Genomic DNA, 25834 nt, shown 5'->3' with positions numbered 1-25834 from the left:
GAGACTGGCGTGCGAAGCGTCAACAAGTTAAGGTGGCCGAAACAGGAACTACAGGAGACCGGCACCTCAGCACACCAATGAGAAGGGGAGCACTAAGGGACGAGAGGCGGGCGGAAAGCCTTAAAGGGGAAGGCGCCGCCGTTACCTCAGCGCCGGTTTAAACCGCTCTCGCCTGGCCGGTGAGGAACCGCCCGCCCCGCCAGCCGGCCACTCTCCCTCACCGCTGGCTTAAGAAACCTCCCTGAGGGAAGGGCTCCCTAGCGCTAGCAGGTAAAAAAAAAACCACCTTCTGTATAATTATTTTTTCGTCTTCAGACAAAAAATATTTTTTCTGTCAGAACAGCGGCATGAGCGAGATGGCGTTTAAAAAGAAAACTCTGTGAAGCGGCTCTTGATAATGGTTGAACATCCTGCCGAGAATCATCTGAAGGAAGGTGATCTCCCTTTTAGCTGGATAAACCCCATTGATAATGGCATTTATAGAGTGAAATACTGCCCTGCTTCCCCTGCAATCAAAACTCTGGAAAGGAATTAAGATTTTTAAATTAAACGAAAAGCAGCTGGCTAAAGATTTTCCAAATTGTAAATATCAGCTACCTGTTTATGAAGAGCCCTTATTGATTCTGTAACAGAACCAGTTGCTTCAATACAAGCTTTATGAGATACTGTGCTTATATTTAGTTCCAAGGAGTAAGACCCCATCCACCTTCCTCATGAATGAAATCAGAGCTTAAGGAAAGTCATTGCCCACTACCTCTGCTTCCATTTCCTGCTGATACCTCTGTAATTCAATTCCAAGTCTCATAATAAAGTAGCTTCTTGTTTCTAGCCTCAATAGTTTACTTCCACATATGTTCTGCAACAGTTACTTTGTGGAACTCTCTCCAAACCGATTTTACAAGTAGTACTTCTCTCTGCTCACCTATAGGTGATATTGGAGCTGCAAAGCCTCTTTGAGACAACCTTTAGGCAGAGCTGTGATGTTTAGGCTTTATGGAAGACTTAGATGCCTTTTTCCCCAGAAAGCATCTTATGTCCATATACTCTCCCTAAAATATTATATAATACAGAGCAGGGACAAGTTTCTGAAGCAGTGTCCAAGAAATTTTCTGTTGCTGAAATGAATCATAGTGGCAATCAGGTATGTTAAAAAAAAACAAAACAACCCACAAACCCCAAAACATTTCATTTTTAATTGCTGCTGCTTGCAGAATAATCTTGCAGCTTACATTAAGTGGCCTATCTGCCAGCTATGAAGAAATTTAATGTCCTAGCTGTTTTTGCAGAGAAATTCTACAGTTATTGTAAATAGCAACTTCACGAAGTACAAATGTAAATGCACTTTTTCAATTTTCCTATTTTTAGTTCTGATGTGACACAACCAAACTGGAGGACAAGAGAAATCTGAAATACCTGTGTTCTGTCAATTTATTACAACATAAACTGAGGTGGTTTTTTTCTTCTTCTTTTAAGGGTAGCATGCTTCTTCAGTGAGGAAGGCAAAGTGGTAGTAAAACTGAGTGCTTTTACAGTACTAAAGCACTGGGGAGGTAAAAAGAAGGCAGGATAAAAAGAGAGGAATAGGCTAACCCTTCCATCATCTAGTTTCACTGATGCCTTTTTAGTGAGAGGAGAAAAGGACGTAAGGCAACAGCAACAATCTCACATCCCATAAAAAGCATCTGGACTAGATGGGTTGAATAGATTTGGAGAACCTCCTATGGGAAGAAAAATAGTATTGCCAGAAACAGATTACAACACTCAGCTGGCAGATTGGTTTGGTAGATACTCAAAAGGACTTCATGTAAGTTTTGGACACTGGTCTTTTAAATAATCCAAGCTACTACAGGATTAGAGGATAGTATCCTCACAGGGATAGACAGCTGATGGAAAGACAGAAATGACAGGGCATGGAATAAAAGATCAGTTTTCACACTAGTGGGAGATCTACAGTGGAATCAAAGATTTGTGCTAGGGTCTATGCTCCTCAACATTATTTTAAAAAAGAAAGTAAGAATGAGGTGAAAATTTGCTGGAAGGTAGGTCAATGTAATAAGAATGAGGAATAAGAGGTGAACCTTCTCATGTTGAATGATCAGGCACTGTAACAGCAAATGATATCCATCACAGGTCTGATGTACACACTGGGGGGGGGGGGGGCAGGGGGGGGAAACAAACAGCAGTCCTGGTTTTTCAGGTGAAGTGAATGACAACTTACCACTCACTTATTAGATCCTGGCATTGTAACTGTCTTTAAATAATCATCTCAATAACAAAAAAAGGCAAACTGTTGTAACCAAAAGATAATAGCACAGCATAAGTTACTACAAGGACCCCATAAATTCCCAAGTTTTGAATGCAGTGAGGGGAATGGAACTGCCTGTAAAACCAGCAAAGCTTTGGGAAAGGATAACACAAACAATCAGGGGTATCTGCTAGTTTCTCTGTAAAGGAATAACTGAATTGTCCAAAACTGCACAGGCTGTTAGAGAGGTGACTGGGATAAGGGTGGAGTAGGAATGAAACATGACAGAGATCAATAAAGGCTGAGTGGTTTGGAGAGCAGCCGCAGCAAAAGTTTTCCAGCTTCTGCAGCTGCTGGTGAGGCCAGAGAAATGAAGGCTGCATTCCTGACAGCAGTCCACCTCCAGCTGTGCCTTCCAGGCCCTCCAGCAGAGGTCAGGGAAGACAGCTGGTAGCAGCAGCTCAAGACCACAGTCAAGTTTCAGAGTCTGAGCTTTGCTTTTGCATGCTATCCTAATGAATGCAGTGACTCCATCTGCTGATAAATAAGCAGAATATTTATATGAACAGGATATAGAATATGCTATAGAATATTTGGGGTAACATTTTTTTCCCCAGAAACTGTACTGCAGTGCGACTTTATCACTTCATAAATGGTACTTCAAAGCAGGAGAGGAGCCGAAAGAAACTACAGACAAAAAATGGCTTTAACAGGACAGACTGGAATAGTTAACAGGAGAGATGAGTTTTAAATACTTCTCTTAGAAAAGTCAGTATGGAAGAGTACTCTCTGCATCTTAAGACCAGTTACTTTTACAGGTCCAGACCACAGTTTTTTCAAAGATTGTCATCAAGACTTACAATTAATTTGAACACTTAAAAATATTTAACCTGTAAACCCAAAAGACAGTTCTTGATTCCTGGTCTGTTTGTTTCAAGACTGATCACTAGTCAATGCAAAAATATTCCAGGACAGTTCCTCTCCTTCCCTTCACCTCACAAGGCAGAGGACTTCTGAGGAAAGGCTCATAACTTCAGGGAAAACAAATAGACCCCACTCCCCTTAGCTGTCAGACACCCACAGCATTCATCACAGCAGCCCAACTCACAATTCATGTTAGAAATCTTCAGTTACACAGTTTATGAAGCAGCTGAGGAATATGCTGTATCTGATTCCAGAGGGAAACAGCTGGACCGCAAAAAAAATGCACGACAAGTCATAAATGACATAACTCAAATAGTGCATGTTTATTCTGAACAGTATTTCTAAAGAGCTTGAGAAAAACAAAAACATGCTCCTGATGTACAACAAGGGCAATGATATAGATTAAAAATGGACCATCTTATTATTGTGAAGAATTTGCTCCCCCAGCAACTTAACTTGTAACATTGAGAATGCATCTGTAAACTGCATATACAGCATACCTTTGACTAAATCTTAACTCAAGGAGACCAGGGGTGGTCTTAGCCAAATTAATCAGGAAGCAGTTGCAGATTCAAAAGAAGCATCCAAGTCAGCAAACACTTTACGAAATGCAGACATTGTGCATAGCAGCTGACCCTGGATTACAACGTGGGGGAGACAAACAATTTTGGGGATCAAATTTTTACTAGACACAGGGCACCATCAAGAATTAACAAAATATCACACAAGTTTCAATTGTAACAGTATGTCATATTTAGTTGGCAGGTTTAACCATTAGCTGCATCATGTAAACTCAGCCAGTTTCTGTATACACAAAATAAAAATCTCTCCATTCCCCCTCCCAAAAATGAGGGATACCTCTCCCAGATGATTCTTCTCCCCCTGTACCATGGTTTCCTCTAGTAGGAGTCTCTTTGTAGACGGTATCTTCATACTTCAACCGATATATGACAAAACCAGTTGCAGCGATTCCAGAACAACTCGTATATACACAATTTACACTCTAAAGCTGTTAGTCACACACATTTTCCTGGCTAGATATTCACCCAGAATAGGAAGTGCTGGTGGGTTTCCCCCCAACCACCACTGAAACTCCCAACTTTTAAAAATATTTCATTGTTCATAAGCTGCTATTTCCAAGCTAAAATGAGGTCCTGCTGCAGAAACAAAGTAACTGAAGTTCTCTGCAGGAAGCCAAACTTCACACAATTTCAGCATCTCTGGGTAACAGCACTAAGATACAGTACTCTCCTCCCACACTCAACACGGCTGATATACTACTAAAATACAACTGTCTGTCATTCAGAACTACTGACCTTCACTTGCCCTTATCCATGTACAGGGAACACAGCTTTCTATGAGATTCAGATTAAACCTTGTGTTCAAGATTCAACAACCGTTTTCCAGGATTAATAGCCTGCGAAAAGGAGTCTTATATTTGTGGCTAACTCACTCTTCCACCTCCTACATTTTATCGGAAATTATAATGAGGCAGGTTTGCAGTGGAATAGGAGCTTTAAGAATTGTTTTTAGGGATACATTCATAGAATGATGGCAGCCCAAAGCAAAAAGAGACAGCAACAAAGATTAATCCAAGTAAGTTCAGACGTCAGACTCGTACTTTTAAACCTGAAGGAAAACTGTCTGTGAAACACACCAATTTGTGGAAGCCTACGACAACAGCAAATCCTAAGAGTTCATATCCCCACACCCACCTAACCAACCCAAACACTTACCATTTAGTTCTAGAAGAATGAAGAGCACTTTGCTTGGCACCAGAGGCAGCTATGGTCTGAGTTACAGCTGTGCTGCACAAGTATCCTCAAATACAATACTATCTCTCTCCCTCCACATACTTCTGTTGGTTTGGTCTACAGATGGCCAGGGAAAATATGTTGGCATATTACAAGCTAATTGTGCTTCAATACATCCCCTTCCAGAAAGATGCTGGAACTGCCAACATAACCAGTGCGAGCAGGTCCTAGCAGTACTAAAAATAAGCTTTTGTCAAAACTAGGCTGCCTCTGGCCAAGGAAACCTTTTGCATCTTTCTAGCCAGAGTCTGCCACAAAGTCTTGCAAACATAGTTACTCAGGCCATGCAGAGAGGTTTTTGTTGTTAGAGATCTGCCCATCTCCATGACTCAATTAGTGCAAACCCAGCAAATAGAGTAGCTGTTTTCCAGCACAGGTCTGTCAAAATGCACTCCAACACACACTACGCACCTCTGGGAAACGAGGAATAATTCCGGGGCAGCTCGTACAGTCACCACTTGGGTATCAAAGACCACATAATGTGCAATGAGGGGTGCTGTCCCTTGCCTCACCACAACTCCTGCCTTAAAATCCTTGGCTCCCAAGTCACCCTTGAATGACTGGACAGCACCTCCTAACCAGATGTATGCTGCAATGCACACTATAGGTTGGAGGATTTCAAAAGCAGATTAACTCAAGATGCAGATTTAAACTTTAAAAAGCAAACAGGAAAGGAATGCAGTTCAATATCTACTTGGGGAATAGGGCAGGATGGTGTTGTCTCAGCTCAGTGCACTTTCCCAGGTGCTTGGAGAAGAGTCCAAGCTCAAGTTGGTATTTGTATTGGCATACATAAGATCGCTGGCAATAGTGCATAGTAAGGAGCACTGATAATCATTGAAACAAAGCATGAAAAGATGCAAAGCAGAGCTTAGTAAAGTTTACTGTAGCTTTGAGGTTACAGTACTAAGAAGCCAGTCAGCCTATTTTCCAAACCCATAAAATGCTCTAATATATGTCACCTTCTCCAGTGCTCCATGAATACCCTCTCATGAGAGGAGAACTGCATTATTACCACTGAACAGGGAAAGGGGAAAAAATCTTCAAAGGAGCAAACTCTGCAGTTCTTAACCGCCTCCTCCCGAAGGAGCACATAAACACAGCAAGCCAAGCCAATCCCAAGCAAATCCAGGAGACCCCTGCAAAGCTATGTAATTAGGATCAGATTCATGTTTGCCTTCTCAGCCTTGCTGCCTGGTTTCCTCAACCCTTGCCTCATCTCAGATTTGTCACCACATATTTAAGTAGCTGTAGCATATTTGTCTGGAGGCAGGTGCTTGCCTTATATGATCAAAGCTGGTAAGGTGGTCAGTCTCTTCTCCCATCCCAACACCACAGGTAAAACTAACTCTCAACAAGCCCTACAGCATTTCACCCATTCTTAAAGCAAGGGTCTTGCCTCAGGATTCATATTTTTACAAGGTTATTCTTGCCAACACCAGATCTAGCTCTTACTCTGGCAGAAGTCTGCTGGGAGTTGGGTAAATGAAAACAAAAAATCAGAACCAAGAAACAAAGACCACTCTGAACCCTCCTCTCAGTCAGTTAAGTGTAGCACCAGCTTGGGTGAGGAGTATTTAAAAAAAGCGTTCAAAAAGATCAGCCCAGGCAGAGTGAAAAGGTATGGTAAAGTAGCCCACCCTTCTCAGCAAAAGATGGAGGAAAAAGCCATACTCAAAAATATTGGGAAGAACTAAACATACGTTTTTGAGGCAGGGGGAATTAAGAGTGGGAAATACTGAAATAACATTCAAAGGTTGGGGGGAGTAAAGTACCCTGTAGGTTATTAAAAAACCCAAATAATGCAGGAGTCAAAGGACAAGGTATTGCTTTTCCTTTTTCCCCCCCCATAGGATTTACATTCTGCTTACTGAAAGAGATAAATCTGAAGGAAACTTGTAATCAGGATAACCTGCTCAAGCCCTCCACACCTCAAACTTAAGAGATCTGCACACTTTTTCCCACCCACCCTCCCCCCAAAAAAACCCAAACAAACCCAAAACACCACCACCCCCAAAAAAAAAAAAGACAGGAGAGATCAAAAAAAACCCAGAAAACCCGAACGTGATTGGACAATCCTTGGAAGAAGCATTACATTTTGTTGGAGAGAGGTCAAGAAAAAAAGAAATGGAGGATGAAGGGGTGGAGTTATAAAAAAAAGAAAAAATCAAGAGGCCTCTCTTTCCTTATTTGGCGACAAGCAAGTGCAAGAAAGTGTTCGTTGGGGTTTTGTTCAGTTGTCGGTCTTTTGCACATCTGCATTCTGGCCAAGACAAGGGGCTTTGAGGTTTTTCTGCAGCACATGAGCATCTGCGGGCTCTATCCTCTTGTAGTAGTTTTTCTTCGTCTCAATGATCTCAAAGCCAAACTTCCTGTAGAAGTCAATTGCAGACTCATTGCTGATCTGGACATGCCTGTGACAGAAAGGAGGAGAGAGAAAGACAGGTATCAGACCTTTCTGCAGTACAGTATTCTGCCTCATCACTCAGAATGGCCAAAGACAAGACAAGAAAAGGAACTATCTAGACAGACAGGAACAATGGTATAAGGTCAGAACTGGAAATCTTAAGTTTTCCTAAATCAATCCTGAGCTAACACGCAGCTCCTGGATGGCCTGTGGCAATCATTCTGAGAAGTGGCAAGTGTTTCCCCTCAGTAAAGCTCTTTAAGGAACACGAATAGCAGAGAGGCTCTGAAGTATTACTAGTTCAGTAATTTCAATTTTTTGTAATCTGGAAGTGGCAGGTATTTTGTGTAAATATATAACAAAGTTTCGCTGTAGAGGCAATTTTAACCTCCTGTAGTAACACCTCTTAGATGACCAAAACAGTTGTCTGAGTGACAATCCCTACATGCTGCAACACAAAACTGACAATAGCGTTTGATATGATTTTAATTCCTTGCTCACTTCTAACTATACCTCGTCACAAAAAGCTATGGCAGCACAAAGAAGCCCTATGGACTTACAAAGTCCTTTCCCCTTTTATCTTTCTCCGCCAGAGCTTTACAGCTCTTGCTAGCATATTTCCAGAGTTTCAAGGTCTCCAAAACAAACAGCCATCAGTTCTTCATTCTAAGTGACTAGGACGTTTATTTGCACAAGTTCTATCAAAAAAAAAAAAAGATGTTTGGTTCAACAAAAGGCATTCATTAAAACACTCCCAAAATTCAGTGGACACTGCACAAGCTCATGAATCACTTTGTCATGACAACATGCTGCATAACCATAGAACCAAAGCAACTCTGGAAGCAACAGCAGAACAAAACAAAAGATCTTAGTGTTAAGCCAAATAAACACCAAATAGCTAAAAGGAAACTTCATAATAATGACAAATTTAGCTACTGATATCCAATTGGGTGCTAAGCTGCATAATATGTTCAGACAGAAGATGCATAAGCAACACACATAGTAATAAAAATCAATGGGCTGCTAAAAGAACTTTGTTATGTACAACTTCGGGGGCTATTTATTGTCATCCCAGAAACCCACTCTGGAAATTGGAAAGAAAGATCACGAAAAATTTGTTTTTTGCATTAAAAACAGCACACAGATCCTTCACTGTGCACACAGTGTGAAAGAAAAAAGGAAAGCCTGTGCCAACCAGCAGTCATCTGAGAGAGACTTCATTACCACTTCTTTGAGGCAGGAGAGCAGGAAAACAAGCCAGAAGCAGCTTTACTCGAACTCCTCTTTAAAACACCTGTTCCTCTTACAGAGATGGCACAATGTACAACAGTAGAGGTCTTGGAAGACTTTGCATCTCCTTGGCAGAGGTGAACTAAGCTTGAGGAGAACGTCACTCCATTTATAGTGATACCAGTGTATGAAACACTCCTCACTAAGCATCTTCAACAGTCCTGGCAAGAGCTCAGGGTACAGTTCTGTGGCAGCATAAGTTCATCCAAGCTGTATCTGCTGTGGGACTCTCCCTACCAGTGCACTGTGCTTCCACTGGTGTAAGCAAGCAGTGATGCACAAGGAAAAAGCTGGCTCAGAGAAACAATGTGGTCAAAAACTGCATCAGCTCACTCTGTATTCACCCAGACACCAATGCACAAGACGACACAGAAGTGTGCAGCCAGCAGTGAAGGGGAAGCAAAACTTTGGCTTCTATGGATTTCAGGCTTTATTTCCACAGGGATCTATTAGGATGGCGGTGCTCTTTTAAGCAGCCCTGTCCTTTACCCCAGTGCTCATTCTCAGTCTGCATCATGCCAAGTGCTTATTGTAGACAAGCAATTGATTTAAAGGAATAAAATAACCCCCAAGCCCCCCAAAACACACTAAAACCAAAAACACGACCCAGAAACAAAACCTAAAACAGCTTCCACAGCTGGGTCAGGTCATTGACCTAGTTTACTGTGTTGCTGCAAAAACAGCTGACCTGGCACAGTGCAAGAATGGGAATAAGCAGCTGGGCCTTGCTACTGAATGAGAACACCTAGAGTGCCTGCAAGCACCTCTGGTCTGGTGTTCTGACCGACACAGTACTGTCATAAAAGACAGACAGCAAATGTATCAAAACTGCATGCAAGTCTTGCAGTATTTTTCATTCTGAGGACGACACTGTATGGTAAAGATTCTTCCACATCTTTTTCTTAGTCATACAGTATTAATTCTGCAGGAATAAAATTTTGTAACTAACCTGTTTCAAATTCAGCAAGCTTTTCTTTTCTCAGCAACACACAACAAGCCCAGAATGTGACCCCTAGCTTTCTTGCTGGTACTTACAAGATGTCCCATGACCTCACTGAAATACATACTAAAAATGCTCTTGAATCTCCCTCCCTTTGCTCCCATATATGCCTCTATCATCTCTCAAAAAATGCATGAGTAACTCATTTACTTACAGATAGATGTTGTCAAAAGTGCCATCTTTTTCACAGATGTTTAAGACATGATTCAACATTTTAGTTCCTGCCGAAAGGTAAAGAGAAACTTAAGAACAACAGAAGTGCACGATTAAGTCTGTACTTAGCTAAGGGCCTTCTTGAGGAGAGGCAGGTTAACTGTAGGTAGGCTAAAATGACAGAGCTACTGAGAACTAGGAAACCCAAATAAGACACGGTGTATAATTATTTCACTATCTTTCTGACTGCTCACAAAATTTAATTAATTGCTTCTTTGGAGGGAAAAAAACACACCACACAACAGCCCAGAGGCATACGTATGAAGCAGCTTGTTTAAATACTAGCCTAAAGGTCTCAAACTCACCTCAAAATCTGACCAAAGCAATGTATCAAGCAGTGAGAGCATTGGTTAAGTGTTTCTAGTAAAGGCCTAGTAAAATGCTTTAATATAAAGTTGTTTTTTTCATTCTAGTTTGTCAAAACAAACAGTTTATTGTAAGGTCTTGATTAATCTGGCCTATGGATTTGCAACACAGGAAAGAACTAATTGCTGCATAGCAGAAAGCAGGTATTACCCCTGAGCAGCTATATTCAGTAGTGATAAAGACAAAATAAATAGAAAAAGGCCCTTCATTTAGAAGAGTGAAGAGATAAACCAATGAAGGAATGCTGTGTTCTACTTATACATGATTTGCATACTGGCTGCATACCTCTGACAAATTAATATCTCTGTGCATCAATTTTCACATCTGTAAAAGCAGAGTATTTGCATCACAGTATGACAATATGATTAAGATTAAAATAATCTGAAATCCTGAATTAGAGAGTTCTACAGAAAGTCCATTTCTGAAAGGCAGGAAGAAAGGAGGACATCATAAATCATGCTCTTTCCCCAGAGGCCCTTCCAAAGAAATCTGTGGTTTGAAAGTGCACCATCTTGGTTAAAACTCTGGAAAAGCATTTAGAAGGCTGCACAGCAAGCTGGTTTCTTTGATGACTCAGATACAAAAGAAGATCCTCCTTACCTATTCCTAGCCTTCGGTAGGGTGCCAGGCATCCAAGCGTCATGATGTACAGCCTCTTCTGGTTTTGAGAGTGATCCACCCTACAGCACACTGCTCCCACTGCAATATCATTGAAATAGGCTGCCAGGGAGGGAAACAAAGTGTTATCAGTCACAAGTCTCAAACTGTACATACAGCTCCTTCATTTACACCCTGTATCTTTCTTCCTTCCCTCTTGCCAGTTCTCCCATCCAGATAAAACCACAGATTGTGGCTAACACTGAGTGAAGTTACCGGTGATGCTCTGACACAGTGGTTGGCTTATTACAGTTCAAACCAACTAGGGATGACATCAAGAGGTAAGCTGACAGCACACATCTCAAGTTTTCTGCTCTAACAGAAAACATGCCTATTCCCAGTAAAACGGAATCTATTTAGAACACAAACCCTCTGAGGTTGGGACTGTGGTTTTTTGAAGTTCCCAAACAGTTATTTTTCATTATGTAAAACAACAAAATAGAAGGATCTGCTATTCCAAACCATTATGGATAGCAATGATGAGCAATTCTGCCACTATAGACCACAATTACTGGCAAGAACATTTGTACCTAATTTGGCTAGTTCGCCAACCTCCAGTACATCCTTGTAGAACTTGTCATTGTAGCTGACAGGGAAAATGACCTGGTTTAGCCTCTTCAACTGCTTAATGTTGTGTGGCGTCACGTCTCCCAGCTCGATCCGGCTACTGAAACAAATCAAAACATGCTTAACATCTGACATACTGCAAAATTTCTAAGGACAGCAAAAATTCATTATTTTATTATGATTAGAGAACTGTCCCACCTAATAATCAGTTCAATACATATTTGAACTGCAACGTTCAACCCATACAATTAAGTCTTCTGTTGGTGGCTGATTTAACTCCCAGACCCAATTTCAGTTGGTACTATACAGTTAGAAGTTTCTCAGGCCACGCTTAACACAGACATACCATAGCATACGTGTGGCTTTATTGGGTGGGAGACACAAGGACACAAGTCTCTGTAGGAGTATTAGATTTACCTTTATCCCATTAATTTCCTCACTGATCAACAATATCGGGGGGGATGTGAGGGACAGGTGGCTAGAACAGAGGCCAAGAAAATGAAGTCCTTATCCATGCCTCAAAGACAGCCCTAATTTCAACACCTATCAATATAAAGCTCATGCTTAAACAAAGACTAAGTCATTACTAGACACCTGTCTCTCAAAAGCAACAATACTGTCTGCAGCAAACTCATATTAAGCCTGTTAATATGCAAGCATGCACTGTCAAGGCGATAAACACATCTATTATGATTGTCACTGAAGTATTTCTTCCTGCTGACTGAGAGCAGAATCCCAACCTTAAAATACCAGTACTGCACTGAATTATACTGAAGAAACAGACCAAGTTTCTCCCTTTTCTAAGAACTTCCCAACAGAAACACTACATACACAGAAGCAAATAAATACATTTAAAAAAATAAAAATTAGGTGTTCATATTCCTAAAGCCAGTAGTAGCCAGGTAGACAGTTTTACAAGGACTACAAGAATGAAAAATAAAAACTGCAAGGCAACCAAAACATTTTCCCAAATGGTCACCAGACTACATAGGCAGGTACAAAGCCAGTGCATGTTGAGTTAAACACACACATTATTCTAGGTTCATTTCAGCCTTGTTTTACCAAATACATACAGACAACCAGATTGTTTTCTGCCCAAACATTGGTAAAGATACTGTTTGCCTTTTTTTTTTTTAAAAAAAGGTCATATTCTGTTTCCAAAAAGGTAGCTTTCTGAAATCCTTGTATGCCAGGCTTCAAAGTTTGTTCTAGTAATGTGCTGCTTTCTACCCCAATGTCTCTTGTGCCTAGACAGCTTGTTTTTTTTCAGACAGGTTGATGCCTAGGACACAGCAGCCCAGATTAACTTACATAATACAGTGATGAAATAAAGAGATAATAACCAACAACTCTTTTGTTCAAGAACTGTACCAAACAATGCAGAGTATAATCTGTCTCTGCTTTATTAACTCACCTTTATTATACATCAGAAATCCTTAAACAATTATTACTCCAGGTATCACATCAGTTTTAGCTGTTGCTACCAATGATGGATGATACATATACAATGCTTTCTAGGCATTGTACTGCAGCCTGCAAAACTACCAGAGAAAGCTATAGGAATGTAGCCTTTAGTGTTTACTTCAAGAAACATAACTTGCCCTAACACCCACTTTCTCTTTTTCAGCAAAGAATACAGTCTTCAGTTCTGCAAAGGTATCAAGGATCACCACTGCCCACTCTCCGGAATGACACAGATCAGAGAGTCTCCATAGTGAGCCCTACAGAAGCTAAACAGTTTGTAAGTAGGGCCTACTAGAACCATCTAGCATTAACTAATGGACTGTTGATTTTTTAGTTCTCCATCATATTAATATGTTCCAATTAATTATTCTAACTACTTAGAATTAACGGATGGCATTTACATATTAAACTTTGCTGACTCCAAATTTGAACCTTTCACCACACATTTACCAAACAGATTAAAAAGCCCTCTGGTGTCAAGCATCTCATGCCGGTGTGGGTGCTTTCAAATGGTTCCAGGCAGCTCCTCATCTTCCCCCTACCACACTGAACATGTCAATCAATCTTTCCCCACCACCCATCACTGCAAGGGCAATTGCTAAGCCATGAACCCTGGTAGTTTGCCCAAGCATTACCCAATTGTACAACAACCTCAAGAGACATCTCACTAGAACTAGACAGTATGTTCTTCAACAGTGACCTGAAGAGCGACAGAAGCAGCAAGAGTCTCCATATTCTTGCATCTCATCCATGTCAAGATACCCAGGCATGCTACAAGCAACAGCAATGCTGTTAGAAATATGCAGTATTTCTAAGGTTTCTAGCTATAAGCCACTATACTGCGCTGAAAGTGTCTGTAGTATCTCTTTTCCATGACTCCTACCCACCAGAAGCCCTTTGTTTCACAGCCTTTCCCATCTTCTAGATTATTTCTGCTCTCAATATTAAGATTCCTTTCTTCATCTATCACCACTTGTGCAAGCCCCTTTGATAATTATCTTCCAACTCAGCTAGTAAGGATGATCTCCTCACACCGATCCTATTGCAAACAAGCATGCTATCAAATGATAGTGAAGTTGTTAGATGGTGCAGTAACTGTAATACTCGTTTTATGCCCAGCGTAGCACAGCTGTTCAGTCGCGTATGGCAGGACTTCTTCAGGCACACAGAAGGCAAGCTGCACCCTCCTCTAATCCCAGCCAGCAGTGCTACTACCTTTCATCACAAAGGGTAGGAATAGAACTCTGGCATGCTGTTTCCCAGGTGTATTTGTGTCTGGGAAAGAGTTTTGACAGCATAGAGGACCTTAATAATCTGATACTAGGAGTGAAGAGAAGACCCAGCAGCCTCTTTTGCTGCAGGCTGCACCAGGGTGGAAACCGAGGGGAACAGGTCCCAGCTGCCCAATTAGATCAGACTAGCTGCAGAATAGGAGGACAGTAAAGGAGGAGGAAAACCTCACGTTCACACTCAGTCCCTTGAAAGCCTAGATCTCTTGTCCAAAAGATTTAATAGTTCAGTGATACTTTTTTCTATCAGTAACACTAGCATGAACTCTCACGATGAGCTCAGAGAAGTTGTTATAGAGCAAGTCGCTCTATACTTGAGCAAAAATCTGAGACATAGACTATTATCAGGTAGTGTGTTTTCCAATATTATTTTTAAATTGATTAGTTACTAATGAAACAAGAAATCAGGCATTATAAGACAGGCACTATGGAATATTTGTGATGACAGTGCAACAGAACAAAGATATATTGTCTGGGGCAGCCAGGACAAGACGGCCAAAAAAAGAGACCACAGCCAGAAAATGAACCTTCACCAAGGTTTCAGAGAGGGAATAAATAAGTGCAGAATCTTGTAGCTGCTGAGCCAAGACATCACCTCTGAGGATGGCACCAGGCCAGAGGAACAAGGTGCTGCTGACAGATCTCCTAGAGCCCTTGGGCTCCCCTCCTCTCTCTCACCACTTGCCACATTCATTGCTGCCTCCTGCCATCCCCTCCTGCCTGGCTCCCATGCTCTGTCACTAGCTGTTTCCTCATTGCTTGAGTTGCACCAGGACCAGTAATTTATCCTGGAGGATAATATGAAAGAAGTTTGAGAAACACTGCAGGAAGCGTAAATCAATATGCTAAATATGTGTTTAAATAGTATGTACTAAAACCATAAATTACTTTAATGTATAGCGCTAGCTGATTAAATCAGCACCACATCTATTGCACATAAAAACATTTAATAAGTGAACTAAATGAGAACATGGAAAGGAAGACCCACATCATTAGAGCTCATCACTTTGCCTGAGGACAGCATGGCAAAAGTGCCACTAGGGCCTCAAGTAAAAACACAGGAAAGCTGGCACAGCTGCCGAAAGCAGCAGTCTTGCTGTCCCCGGGCCACTCATTTCCATCCTCTTTCTGGCACAAACATTTGTGCAACAACGTGGTGAACCAACCCCAATTAAAAGTAACCTAGCCAAAAAAAGAAAAGTTTAGTTTTAAGCCACATCAGTCCTCTGATTGGGTTCACCACAGAAGTCTTCTGCCAGCTTAAAGAGAAAAAAACATTGCCCTAGGCAGAACCAGTCAGCTCCCGAGCAGAAGTGCCAGCCTACCCCAGTTTAAACTGGAAGTACTGTGCAAGAGGAGCACCGGGATCATTCAGCGTTGAGATGATTTTGTGCTACACCTTATCATTTACCGAACAACATGCACTTTGAACCTAAGGACTTAGAACTACCCTAGCCTCAAAAGATCCGAGACAAAACACCTGTAACAAAGAACACAAAATGGTCACTTTTTTTCACTGGAGTAACAGAAATAGCTTTGTGGTTTTTGTTTGTTTGGTTTGGTTTTTTAATGGCTATTTACAAGTAGACCTGCTTCTTCAAGTTACCTCAGCCAAGTCAGTAACATAAGTGTACTCTATCAGCTGATTAGGCCTGTCCTGTGCATTCCAGCTCAGTATAGGCTGTACCAGAAATACCGATCCTCTGCTGTTGCAAAGAAAAAAAAATTAAATCATGAGCTCAAAATCAGCATATGAGAACGTAAGGATGTGTAAAGAGCCTGAAGTGCCCAGAATGGACGAGCCCTTCCTTAACAGATTTTATTTTACTATTCCAATAACATTCCTAGGAAGATACACGCTTATTACTGGCATCCTACATCTCAAATAGCACTCCATGGAGCATGCAATAGTCAACTGTACTCAGGTGTCAAAGCTTCTGGAGCAAGTCAGCCACCCCATCCCAAGCAACTGTTTTTAATATGGAGGAATGAGGGACTCTTGGCTCATCACGACAGGCTTCTTATTACTACAGTGCTCTAAAAATCCATACCCTTTCCTAGGTGGAATACCAGCCCTCTGAAGACACTTAAACATCTTCAATTGCAAGGCTGTTCCCAAGCTACCATTATTCTCATAGTTAGGCTTATCTTCTGATTTCCATTGTAAATGTACTCAAGTTCTACCCATATGCTGTCTCTCATTGCTCATTAGCTTCAATAGTTGATGGGTACCAATACACCCTATCCCACAGGCTTTTTCAGAGAGCTACCGTGGCCTCTTTAAACTTTTCTTCCTGTAACTGAAGCCAAGCTCATAGCCTCCTCTTTTAAGACTAGCTCTTAATTCCTACTATTGACATACTAGGTCTTCTTTCCATTCCTTCAGGTTAATTTTCCTTAAACATGGCTAACCAGAACTGCTTACAGCACCCCAAATACTTACTACTATTGCCTTGTATAATGGCAGTAAGTTTTTCCTGTCTCTACCAGAAGCATTTTCCTGACATGTCCTAGGACTATGTTTGCATTTCTCACAACTGCAACATACCATGTCTCAGTTACTGAGGAAAAAACACACTGAGACTTCACTAGTGAAGGGAACCAGCTTCTGGTGCGTAAGGCTGGTGTTCATTACAAGCACACAGCGACACTGCCCAATGATATAAGAGTGGAAGTGAAGAGTGATCCATGAAATCCCAGTGGAAGTTGGATGTTAGTGAGGTGACATGCAGCAGTTACTGAAACTGGACAGATGCCCAGAACATCAGCATTAACACTCCTGCTCTTGCACACCAGTGGTGTAAGATCCTTCAAGCACTTGCTAGGAAAAACCTTACACTTTTTGTAGGACCAGTTGCAACCCACTCAGTCCTACTGCTGCTGCATTCCTCTATCTGCAACTGATTACAGGGTTGTGATTTGAACAGTCTATTTTCTCCTGTAAGGTCTTAAATTTATACTGGTGGAAGTAGCACAGGCTAGATGAGACATTAGTGTTTGCTTATGCTAAGGCTGCCTTTTGCCTCTTGACCTGTACCAAAGGAGAACTGCTATACAGCTTGATAGCTCAAGACGAAGCCAACTTAGAGTTAGTCTGAGATGAAACACAAATTCAGTCCCAGGAAATAGCAAGCGTTGAACACTAGTTTAGAACCAACATCAGGGAGAAAACAGGGGAATTCCAAATTTCTTAATGCTGTAAGAATCTCAGTCTCATTCAACTTTAAATAGTGCAAGTCTCTCCCCAGAGGGATGTGCCTGACAAACATATCTCAGTGTAACTGATAGCTGGGCTCAGGCTTATTGAAGGCATCTGGCATGCTAAATTTAGCAAAGCTGTATCTGCAACTCACAAAACTTACTGAGGTATCATCAGCCAAGAGAGCAAGCACAGGGGAGAAAAGAGCCCTAACAAATTAGAGGACTTCAGGGAAGGTTTGTCACCTGCTAAGCGGCCAACTGCTTTATTGCTTCTATTCTGGCTTCCAAGTCAAAGCAGGAGTCTAGACAGGATAATCCACTCATAAAACCAAACCAGAGCTATGAAAGCTATAGACCTGAAGAGTGTGGCTTTGCTTAGATTCAACTCCAAAGCCAAAAGAACCTCTCTAGTGTTTTGGGGTTGGGTTTTTTTTTCTCTCCCCAAAAACAAATGAACTGTCTTGCTAGGCACACAAGTTAGTCTACTTCTTGTGGGCAGACCAGTATGTTTTCAATTATCTAGAAGATCTGTGGGCTGTAAATCTACTCTGCATCACTTGTCAGAAAATCAGAAGGATAAGTATAAGCCTAGCACACAAAAAATCTTACCCATTTGCTTCTGAGCCCCCCGATCTTTAGTCCCACTTACTACTGAAAACATGTATTTGCATGACACCTGATACCCTGCTGGAAGTTACTCCCAGCTGTGTGCTGGATTGTAGAAGAGAACAGTGATGTACAGAAGAAAGCTAAGCATTTTTAGAATCTGAATTAACAGAGGACATCACTCAAGACTTGTGATTCAAATGGATCTCAGTGTGAATAGGTTTCACTGATATGCATCATAATTCCTCAAGACATACTTCATACCCTCCTCTCTTCTCTCCTTCACAACAACAAAAAAAAATACAGTCCGTTACAGTCAAGGTTTCTTCATAATAATTGGATAATTCACTCTGCTTCAACCTAGAAAATCTGACCGTTGTACAAAAGACTGGCTGGTCTTCACATGCAAAAAACAAAGTTATGCTATAATAGCCTCACAGTTTTCCTAGCTGAAACCTGCTCTTCAAGAGTTGTACTAGACCTCAAATCTAGACTCAACTCTGATCTCAAAAAAAACCCCCACCAACCTAAAGCTAAAGTAGCAGTACAATCATGAAGCATCTCAGATGTCTGATTGTGCAAGGAGGAGACAGTAAGGTCATTTGAACAAGTGTTGAATAAAAATAAACTTTCCCAAGAAATTGAAAGTTATCTCATTCTGCAGTGGATACAATGAGCAGGAATCACCATGCCCAGCTGACAGGATTTTCAAATTCCAAAATACCAGAAATAAATGTAGTTGCTCTAGAACAGAAAATCAGCCATACATACATCACTCAGTAGCCTGTAACACTTCGCTGCTGCTTCAGTGCACCTCACGAGGTAAAGGCTTAGATACTATATCTGCCTATCCCAGGTGCATCAAAGTCAGGTGAAAGAGGAAACAACTTGCCTGTGATCACACAGCAGATAAAAAGCTGCCAGAAATCCCAACTCTCCATTGCTGGTCTAACCACTTTTCCTTATTAGTCCAGTAAGCTCACAAGAACATTCAGATTTTGAACCATGACTGTAAAGCAGAAATACTTAATCAGTTTGAAATAGGTTAACTCAAAATTAGTTTTGTGTCTCCATTACCAATATCCTGAGACATCTTACAAGTTACTGCCCCTTTCCATACCCTCAGTGACCCCAGATATATCAATTAGAACCCTTACTTGTCTCCCAGGAGATCATGAACCTTCAGTAATTAATGTTCATTAAGTACCTGATGATCCTCAGGTGAGAGCAGAGACTTATCTTCAAATTCAAAATAGAAGAAGTGATGCTGGGATCATGAAGTGCCTTATGTACATAAATCTATATAGCTCAAAGGCACTTCTTGTATTTGTATTAGGTAACAAGCTAGAGAATTGACATAACAGGAAAAAGGCATTTATCTGCTTCACACAAACAATAAGTCACTGAAACACCTTTCTTTACAAATGCTTGCATCCATTAAATTAGCAAAGAAACAAAGGCAGGTCCTTATGGGTCTCCTGTCTATACTTTGGATTTCAGACACAGGGTTGGTGTTTTTTCAACAGGTTCAAATCATGCATTATGTAAAGAACATACTGTGAAAAATTAACAGAACATGCTACCAGTTTTAGGCACCTACCTTCAAATACTAAGGCAACAATCATTGTAAGCACCTAACTTATCAAGCACAAAAAGCTATTTCCCCCCGCCCCCCTTTCCTTTACCCAGTTTTGGATAAGAATTAATTGTTCTCAAATGAAAATTTTTGCTAAAGAGCTACTTATTAAAAACAAACAAATCTCCTTTAACTGCAATGTTCAACAGAATCTGTGATCTTTACTGACAAGAAATGCCAAGTGCCATGTAGAGAAAACTTTCACAAGCCTTAAATTGCTGTCCTGGGTCTGACCCCATCCTCTCAAAGAGAAGATAAATTCAATGGTCAGAGGGTAGAAATGGGAATTATTTTCAGTGATTGACATTCTAGTCTGCTAAGGGCCAAAAATCACATGGAGCCTGGAAAAGAAAGAGGAGGGAGACGGAAGGCCAAGTGAGCTCAGGAAGGACTTCATGCATCAAGACCTTTCTGTGCAGCATGGTATTTTTCAATCCGTTTTAAAAAATTACTCTGCCCCCAGGAAAATTTAAGTATCTTAATCTTAGTCACCTAGCAACAGTGTTGTGGAATGGTTTTGGCTCTATTTTCTACAGAGCCTTGTTTCATTTCCTTCCCATAATGAATTAATTCAATACACTTTGACACAAATACACAGTTACCCCATTTCAGTGCTGTGTTTCTCCCCTCAGGTCTTCAAGTCCAAGAGTCTCCAAATAACCAGCAATTCTTCTATACATAAACTGCTTCTCTATTCCACCCCCTGCTTCCTCACCTCAAATCTCCCTCCTTGACAAACTTTTGCCCCCTTAAAACTCCCACATAGGTCACTTCTTCCCTTCTCTTTTAGCAGGGAGCAGAAAGTAACCCTGACATTGCCTGCCTCACTTAGAGCAGGAGGGATGCAAGGAGGTACCACACTTCTCTTATCAATTCACAAACAAATGTAGAGATCCAACTTCTCCCATCCTTTCCTCCTCTTCTGGGTAAAAATATCTAGCGCCTTCTCAGATTATTGGTCTGAACACTCTTAATGCCTGCCAAATGGGCAGGCTCCTCAAGTTCTGAATCATTTCCACTTGGATAAAAGTATTTTTCTGGCTCAACCATCACCCATTATTCCCCATTTTAGAAGAGGTTTAATGTGGCAAAGAGGATGCATCATTTCTCTTGTCCTCAGGAGATGGCAGCAGAGTCTGTGGCATTTGGTGATTAACTAAATATAGTAAATTTTTCACAGAGGAAATGTCCCAACCTAGCAAGTCAATCTATACACTAGCAAGCTACATGTGCACATAAAAATAGCCGAATAGTCAAACACCACTCAAAAGCCAAAACTGGGTTCTAAAGTCCTTCAGTAAAATGGCTACAATCCCTAGGCTACCTTCCTATCCTCCCAATCCTTCCTACTTCATGGAATGTCTTAATCTGGTTATGGTATTAAACTCAAAGTGGTAAGAGTTATAAGTTAGGTTGAAGTACCTATAATAAACTGCATTGAGTTTTTAGAAACTTAATTTAGAAGATATTAATTACAAATAGTGTAAGCGTGCATAGGGCATATGGGCAATTTACCATACATGAAATTAAATGCAGAAACCGTAGCTCACACTTTGACATTGCTAGGTTCAGAAAAATCCTAAAACCAAACAATGATTTTCAAGCTCAATTACCTTTTTTGTCCTGCCTCCAGCGCATATGACAATTCAGCAGTTTTCTCATAAACTTGGAACTTCCTCCCATACATGTTAAGCTTAGCACTGTGCCTTGCAAATGGAAACAAATCGACAGTCCTGCACGAACTCTGTAAAACTAAGAAGAGTAGAGGAAAAAAACCTCCCTGTTCTCTGAGAAACATGCACAGCTTCAGGACCTTGAAGAGTTTACTTCGTGAACCCAGGCAAAACAAGCAGAGACAGACCTTACCCATAACTACTCACCATACTTCAAATACACTATTGTTATTTTTCTGTTATGCTCAGTATTCCCCGGCTGTGATGTCTCTCTACAAAGGCAGCCAGAATAGCACTAGCCTGCAAAGCCTCTCAGTTATGAAGTTCTCTGTGGCAGCAGCTACCCTTCGTGTAGCATCTAGTCCGAAGGGCTCTTCCACAGCAAGTCAGGACCCTTGGGAACTACAAAGCGTAAGACTTAACTGCAACACTTACAAGTTTAGAGGCAGTCTCCTAGCGGTTTCTTACAGAAAAGGGGAGCACGTTACTTTCTAAAACAGAGGTATAACACACAGCACTCTGCTCCCTGTTTCAATCAGTTTTTCATCATATGGCTAAATGTATGCTGCCACATGATAATCCCACAGGCGTCTCACATCAAAACTGCAGAGGGGTTTGGTCAATGCAACAAAATAACACATACACATGGGAGCACAAGCACCCGGCCCTGCTTGTAACATGCACTGCATACTCTATAGATAAGCTGACGCTCCTGGTCACGTAGCAGGTACAAGCACACAATGGAGCACACGTGCGTCCTGCACTACATCCCTTGTGTAATGTGGTTTTTAGGTAACGGCAGCAGGGAAATGTTAGATGACTTATTCTCACAGGCTTCAGCTGAACTAAAACAGGTCAGGAAAGCACCCTTCTTGTAAAACAAACAGTGACCAGCAAGTGCTCAGGAATCGATGCAAGATTTTGTTTTCTTTCCTTAAAATCAGTAGCACAACAACTGTACTGAAACTACAAAAACACTGAGGAACAAGAGAATCAACACTGCAAAAGCAGTAAAGCACAGGGAGTATTATTTACATCTGCTCTACAAAACCAGGCAAATTACTACAGACAGTAGAGCCCGAGTCCCTCCCACTAGTATTCTTCCTCATGCAAATCCAGTTCTAAAATAGATTTTCAAATTCCAGAACTAACAATAACAACATTTAGGAATACAATAAATGAAAAAAGAAATGAATCTCTAGAGAATCATGAAGTTCACTGACAGAACAGTGAATTACCTCAGTTTTTCAACTCACTTTAAAAAAAAGGGGAAACTTAACAAGTCTCTATTAAAATAATTCAGAAGATGAGGATAGAGTGAACATAAAGCCAAGTACCACAAAAGCAGGTGGGAGGTAGTAGCAATTACCAGTTCAGATGCTAGCATTTAATTCATCAAATAGAAAAACCCACAAAATTTTAAGCAGCTCAGAAAACAGAAAAATCTTTCATTATCTCTGAAACTAGAGGTCCTCTGTAAAAGAAGTCACCTAATCTCAAATACCCTGAGGACAGAGACACTACAACCCCCTATGCATTATTAAGAGGCTGCTATGTGCTATTTTGAACTCTGAGAGCTAAGAAAGCGGGCTGTAAGCAATGCACACTTACACTATCTCTTTTAGATCTGAAATCTCAAAACGTACTGAACTTGCTAGGTTCTTTTTTAATTCTTTCTCTGCCAAAGCAGACTGTTCATAATTACAGCTGATGTTATGGGTCTTAGTGCTCCCAAAATTATCTCTGCACTTTGTGGTATGGGTTACTATGCAACGCATACACTCCCAGAAAAACTTCTCAGACGGAGTCAGTTGGTTCAAAAGAACCGATCTACAGTTTTGGATTCAATACTGAAGACAGATCGAATCCCTTCAAACAACACATTAGTTTCTATATACTGAGAGTTGAAGCTTTAGATCTATTTTTGGACCTATCTTCTGACAGTACTTGTTTTTTAGGGATCCTGTCCGATCTTTTAGCTTGACTAAGTCTGGTTTTGTTCCAGAGCACTCCTATGTAATTCAATATATTCCTTCTGAAATCTTCACTAGTCCTTTCTCTCATTCTGCTTCAGTTGGGTTATTTTTCAATTTGAGTTCTATTGGCCTATTTGCCTCAAGCTGAAATTTTAGAGAACAGCTGGATTCAATGTGAAGATTTTTGATTCTGCACAAGAACTTGCTGTGTAGTGCTAACAGTGTTTTGATAAGACAGGACTATGCTGCTCTTCAAAGAGACAAAGGAGTACCAGAAAAGCAAAAATACACAAGTACAGAATCCAAAAGGATAAGTTCTGAAGTTGAATCAGTGATAAGGCTGCCTGTAAGTGAAAGTAAAGTAACAGAAATAAAGTTTACTGCTCTGGAAGCAGAAGAGGGGTGTGGGTTGTGTTTGTCTTCATAGCTTTTTATTTAGAAAAAAGTTACAAAAAATAAAAAGCTTCCTGAAATAAGAACTCCTGAGCAGCCCAGGGCTCAGGCCTGTGGGGAGCACCACAGCATGGTGGACAGCTCTGGCTGTGACCTGCTGGGAGACCTCCCACAGCTCCAACCTGATGCACCTGGGCCACTTTCTACCTCACACATGCAGGCCCCAGTAACCCTGTCCCTCAGCTCACAGCTGACCTACAGCCAAAGGAGGGCTAAGCTGCAGAAAACAGCAGTTGACAGAAGATAAAAGGAAACTCAGTTTTGTCAGGAGCACTGCTGAACAACGATCACATCAGCTGCCACTTCATCTTGGCTGATCGGTGCTGTTGCAGTTCTCACAAGCTCTGTCATCCTCATTATAGGGTGACTAAGAGGTAGGGTGCCCTGCAACATGCAGGATTTAAATAAAGGATTGCTCGATATCCCAAACACACTTAATTAATGTCAGCTGAGTGTCAGTTTATTTGCAATCATTGCTGAACCACTTCCTACAGATACCTGCCAGCCCCTCACAATGTTTGAAGCTGCTTACACACTGTAAGAAATAGCTAAGTATCTGTTATCAAGTAGTTTTGTCATGTGACCTCACCCTAATTGCTAATAAGCTAAACCCCTTACCACTTCTTAGTAAAAGCTTAAATGCTTCAGCTTCCATTTACCCTGCCTTAAGCTGCCAAACTGGAATAATAATACCCAGCATTGCATAACACCAGTTTCAAGGGGACTGGTTTAATACTCCTTTGAGAAACAGCTGTGGAAAAGCACCTTTTTGCCTATGAAGAAACCGAGGTGAGGAGTAGAAGGATCACATTTTATGGAGCACAGGTAATGCTGAAATTAATAAATATTAGGTGATTTAACCAACATTGAAAAACCTGTCCCAAAGTGACCTGTGCAAGGTCAGGCAGGTCATCTGACACCAGAGCAGAACGGTGACTCTGCTCTCCTGTTCAAACACCGCACCTCGCTGCCTCCACTGAGCAGGAAATCGAGTGTTTCAGCCAATCACATCTGAAATGTCTAGGTTTTTCAAGAGCCGCCGAGAAGCAAAGCCAGGCCCAGAGCAGCGTGCTACAGAAACCAGACACAAAACACAGCTCGTTTTCATCCATCCGTGTCGTACAGCCTCCGTGTAGATAAACACTTAAACAGACTTAAACCACCGAAGGCGCTAAGAGGATATTACAAACAATAGCGTGCAAAACCGCCCGTCCGAGGCCGGCAGCTTTCTCCCGCAGACCCGAGAGCGCCTCTTTGCTGCTGCCAGACAAGGAGGAGAGACCGGCCAGCATTCCCCGGGCGGCTGCTTTCCCCGGTCCTTCTGCAGACGGCCGGAGACGGCCAGCCGAAACCACCCAGGAGCGGTAAGAGCTCCCGCAGAGCAGGACCCAGCACGGAGTTTGTGCTCCAGCAGCAGAACAGATTTTAGGGCTGGGGGGTGTGTGTGTTCCTACAGGGAGCTCTTGCTCAGCCCAAAGGCCGCCACCGAGCAGCAAAGGGACCGCCGGTTCTCCTGCCCCGGATAACAGCCCCCCGCGGCCCCTCTCCCAGAGAACAGGTGAGACCCACCGACCACCAGCCCTAGAGCGGCGGCGGCACCTCTCGCTCGCCCCCCCACCTCCCGCCCTCAGCCCGCCGCGCCTGGGCCGCGCCACCCGGGCCGGGCCCGCCCCGCTCGGCTCCCCGCGCCTCCCGGCGGCGAGCGAAACGGCGCAGCGGCCGAGGCGGGCCCGAGCGGCCGCCGCCGCCCTGTCACGGTTCGGCCCAGCCAGAGCCCCGCGGGTCGCGACGGGCCCGCACTCACCCCTTCATGGTGCGGCCGCGGCCTGGCCGGTGCCGGCCTCCGCACTGGCTGCGTACAGGGCCCGGCGGTGCGGCTGCGGCCTCCCCCTCCTCGGCCCGGGCAGCGCGGGCGGCTCAGCCTCCTGCGCCCGCGCCCGCTCCACATGGGCCACCGTCCGCCCGCCCGTCTATCTGTCCGTCCGTCCGCCTGCCGCGCCGCCCCGCCCCCGTGACCCTTCACCTCACGCCGCGCGCGCCCCCGCCCGCCGCC

The 25834-nt window shown here is 42.3% G+C and overlaps 2 protein-coding genes and 1 long non-coding RNA gene across 6 annotated transcripts in view; 2 read left to right on the top strand and 1 right to left on the bottom strand.

Moving 5' to 3' along the window:
• Positions 1 to 137: 137 nt before the first annotated feature.
• Positions 138 to 13652, top strand: LOC135315706 (uncharacterized). 2 transcript variants are annotated; one of them, XR_010375197.1, is made up of 4 exons: positions 138 to 270; positions 344 to 434; positions 11081 to 11197; positions 13111 to 13652. It is a non-coding gene; the product is annotated as an uncharacterized LOC135315706 (long non-coding RNA). The 2 variants fall into 2 exon arrangements; XR_010375199.1 differs by having other exon boundaries at positions 339 to 434.
• Positions 3469 to 25799, bottom strand: NAA50 (N-alpha-acetyltransferase 50, NatE catalytic subunit). Of its 3 annotated transcripts, none has more exons than XM_064465356.1 (5): positions 25586 to 25799; positions 11447 to 11580; positions 10860 to 10979; positions 9835 to 9901; positions 3469 to 7397 (listed from the first exon to the last, which is right to left on the bottom strand). In XM_064465356.1, the coding sequence occupies exons 1-5, from the start codon at positions 25591 to 25593 to the stop codon at positions 7217 to 7219; spliced, it is 510 nt and encodes a 169-aa protein (XP_064321426.1). In that variant the 5' UTR covers positions 25594 to 25799; the 3' UTR covers positions 3469 to 7216. The 3 variants fall into 3 exon arrangements, with proteins under 3 accessions (XP_064321426.1, XP_064321417.1, XP_064321410.1); XM_064465347.1 differs by having other exon boundaries at positions 11447 to 11583; positions 25586 to 25798; XM_064465340.1 differs by lacking the exon at positions 25586 to 25799 and adding an exon at positions 21293 to 21381.
• ATP6V1A (ATPase H+ transporting V1 subunit A) overlaps positions 25235 to 25834 on the top strand; it is a 32177-nt gene continuing 31577 nt past the window's right edge. The window contains exon 1 of the mRNA XM_064465312.1: positions 25235 to 25339. The gene's annotated coding sequence lies outside the window, so the exon portion shown is untranslated. The remainder of the gene's footprint in view (positions 25340 to 25834) is intronic.

This window comes from Phalacrocorax carbo, chromosome 1, assembly GCF_963921805.1.
Source record: "Phalacrocorax carbo chromosome 1, bPhaCar2.1, whole genome shotgun sequence".
In the NCBI taxonomy this organism is placed as follows: domain Eukaryota; kingdom Metazoa; phylum Chordata; class Aves; order Suliformes; family Phalacrocoracidae; genus Phalacrocorax; species Phalacrocorax carbo.
Note: the sequence above shows the minus strand (reverse complement) of the source record. Positions and strands in the feature narration are given on the sequence as shown.

What these genes read in the sequence shown, in the direction of transcription:
- NAA50 (XM_064465340.1), bottom strand. Translation starts at nt 21,366, where the DNA reads ATGTATGGGAGGAAGTTCCAAGTTTATGAGAAAACTGCTGAATTGTCA. An exon ending in TGGCGAACTAGCCAAATTAG is followed by an intron (nt 10,980 to 11,446) that starts GTACAAATGTTC and finishes CCTCCCTGGCAG; the next exon opens with CCTATTTCAATGATATTGCA. An exon ending in CTACCGAAGGCTAGGAATAG is followed by an intron (nt 9,902 to 10,859) that starts GTAAGGAGGATC and finishes ACCTTTCGGCAG; the next exon opens with GAACTAAAATGTTGAATCAT.